Raw genomic sequence first — 2801 nt, 5'->3', positions numbered from 1 at the left:
ATGGTGTGTCGGAACGTAAGCATAGACACATTGTGGAAACGGCAAGAACTCTTCTTCACACTGCCTCTATTCCATTTACTTTCTGGCCATATGCTATGGTAACTTCTGTCCACTTAATTAATAAACTTCCTAATTCTGCTACAAATTACAAGTCTCCGCATGAGATGCTCTTTCAAACTCGTCCCGATTCACAATGCTACGCACATTTGGACGCGCTTGTTTTCCGTTAATTCCGCTACCTCAGCGACACAAACTTCTCCCAAAAGCCGAATCCTGTGTATTCCTCGGTTATTCCGACATCTACAAGAGATACAAGTGCTTAAATCTCAAAACAAGCAAAATCTGTGTTTCTCTCCATGTCACATTTGATGAAAATGTTTTTTCGTTGGTAGAGCATCAACCCATTTCAATGGCTTCTCAGGATCAAATTTCTCCTCTATTTTTAATGCCCGTCTCGACAATTAGGCGCCCTCCATCTACCGTCAATCTTGTTCTCCAGCCCACAGCTACCTCAATTCCATCTACCATCACAAACCCAATGTCTGGCCAAGAACCATCACTTTCTCCGATACTTAATCCCATTCATCCAGCGGCTCAGACTCAATCACATCACATGGTTACCAGAGGTAAAACGGGTTCTCTGAAACCTACAAATCGTCTTAATCTTCTTCATTCTACCACTGCCATAGATGAACCTTCCGCTCCCTCCACGTACACTGAAGCAAGCAAGCTTCCCGAGTGGCGTCGAGCCATAGCAGACGAGTTTTTCGCCTTACAAACACAAGGCACTTGGAGCCTAGTTCCTCAGCCTTCGAATTCCTCAGTACTAGGTTGTAAATGGACATACCGACTTAAGCTTCACTCTGACGGTTCGATCGCCAAACACAAGGCCCGACTAGTCGCTATGGGAAATCATCAAGAATTTGGCATGGACTACACCGAAACATTAATTTAGCCCAGTGGCTAAACTACCCACTATTCGCACTCTACTGACGGTAGCATTGCACAACGACTGGCCAATTCAACAACTTGACGTCGCAAATGCTTTTCTTCATGGCTCGCTCTCTGAAACCGTCTACATGAGACAACCAAAAGGTTTCGAGGATACTACTCACCCAGATCATGTCTACCGACTTCACAAGGCCATTTACGACCTCAAACAAGCGCCTCGGCAAACCTCTTTTCTTGTATCTATCGGTTTCACTCACACTAAATCAGATCCATCTCTGCTTCTTTTCAACAAAGGCAATGTTAAATTATTTTTGCTTATTTACGTGAATGATATCCTTCTAACGGGCAATGATCATACAGCTCTCAATAATATCATAATGCAGCTGCAAAGCAAGTTTTTAATGAAAATTTTGGGTCTCGTATCTTCGTTTCTTGGCATTAAAATATCCCGTAAATCTGATCAATATTTTCTAACCCAAAAGCATTATGCCCACTCCATTCTTCAATCTGCTCAGCTCACTACGTGCAAACCATTATCCAACCCTACATGTACTAAACTCCCACAAACATATGGCTCCGATCCGGTACTGGATGATCCGAACATGTATCGTTGTATCACAGGTTCCTTGCAATACTTGACGTTAACACGTCCCGACATCTCTTTCAGCGTAAATCTGCTGTCCCAGCACATGCATCAACCTCAGCCGCAGCACGTCTATCTCTTAAAATGGCTTCTTCGTTATATCCAAGGTACACTTAATTTTGGTATCCCAATTCTAAAATCTAATCTACGTTTATCAGCCTATTCTGATGCAGATTGGGCCGGTGATCCCATCTCAAGGAAATCAACCTCTGGATACTGCTCCTACCTCGGCAATACACTGATTTCTTGGACGGTCAAGAAACAAACCATAGTGGCTCGCTCATCCACAGAGTTTGAATATCGCTCGTTAGCTGCACTTGCCGCCGACGTCATATGGATTTGACGCATACTAGCCGACTTCGGCATCTCTCAAGACTCTCCCACCGATCTTTTCTGTGATAACACGTCGGCAATTGCTTTGGCAAACAATCCCGTGTTTCACGCCCGAACAAAACACATTGAAATTGACCATAGGGTCGTTCGTGATCATATTCAGCAAGGCTCTATTCGAATCCTCCCTATCTGTACTAAAGACCAAGTAGCAGATATCTTTACTAAATCACTATCTACGCCACGATTTCATGAACTACGATTCAAACTGAACGTCTTGCAAGAATCGTCAGTTTGAGGGGGGCTATTAGAGCACACAAATAATAAATCTCACACATCTGTATTGCAATAAATTCTCTCTCTCCCTCTATGATATTCTAATATGCAATAATCAATATTGGCACAAAATTAAAAAAAAAATAGTTAAAATAAAAATCTATAGCACAAGAGAATAGTAAGCTACATCAATCAAACTTCTTTCCTCACCCCCTCATTTGAGAAATTATTGGATCAGGATAAGCATGCAAGGCAGCTTAATTTAAAGGAAATAAAATATATATTTATTGATGATTTTTTCTTTTTTTTAATGCTATATTGCACACTAATTATCTTGTATAACAAGTAAAAATCAAACTAAAAATTTCAATGATTTGTTCATTAATATTCTCATCTAACCTTCTAAATATATTTTGATTAAGGTTTCATTTGGGACAGCTTTTTTATTGCTTTCTAAAACAGCTTACATGAATATTTTTCTAAAAACTGTTTTAAAAAACAGTAAAAAAATTATCCCAAACGAAGCTTAAATTTCTTATCCTCCCATTAGTGAACATATAACAAAGGACAATAAATGGATAAGGATAGGCTGAGATAAATT

General features: G+C 40.1%; 1 protein-coding gene across 1 annotated transcript; it reads left to right on the top strand.

Moving 5' to 3' along the window:
• The first annotated feature begins 1079 nt into the window (after positions 1–1079).
• Positions 1080–1937, top strand: LOC110107684 (uncharacterized mitochondrial protein AtMg00810-like). The gene has a single exon (XM_020838014.1). It carries the CDS (start codon positions 1080–1082, stop codon positions 1935–1937), a length of 858 nt encoding a protein of 285 aa, XP_020693673.1.
• The last annotated feature ends 864 nt before the right edge of the window (positions 1938–2801 follow it).

Source organism: Dendrobium catenatum, unplaced genomic scaffold, assembly GCF_001605985.2.
Source record: "Dendrobium catenatum unplaced genomic scaffold, ASM160598v2 fragScaff_scaffold_1022, whole genome shotgun sequence".
Lineage (NCBI taxonomy): Eukaryota > Viridiplantae > Streptophyta > Magnoliopsida > Asparagales > Orchidaceae > Dendrobium > Dendrobium catenatum.
The sequence above is the reverse complement of the archived record's forward strand: the minus strand, read 5'-3'. Positions and strand labels throughout refer to the sequence as shown.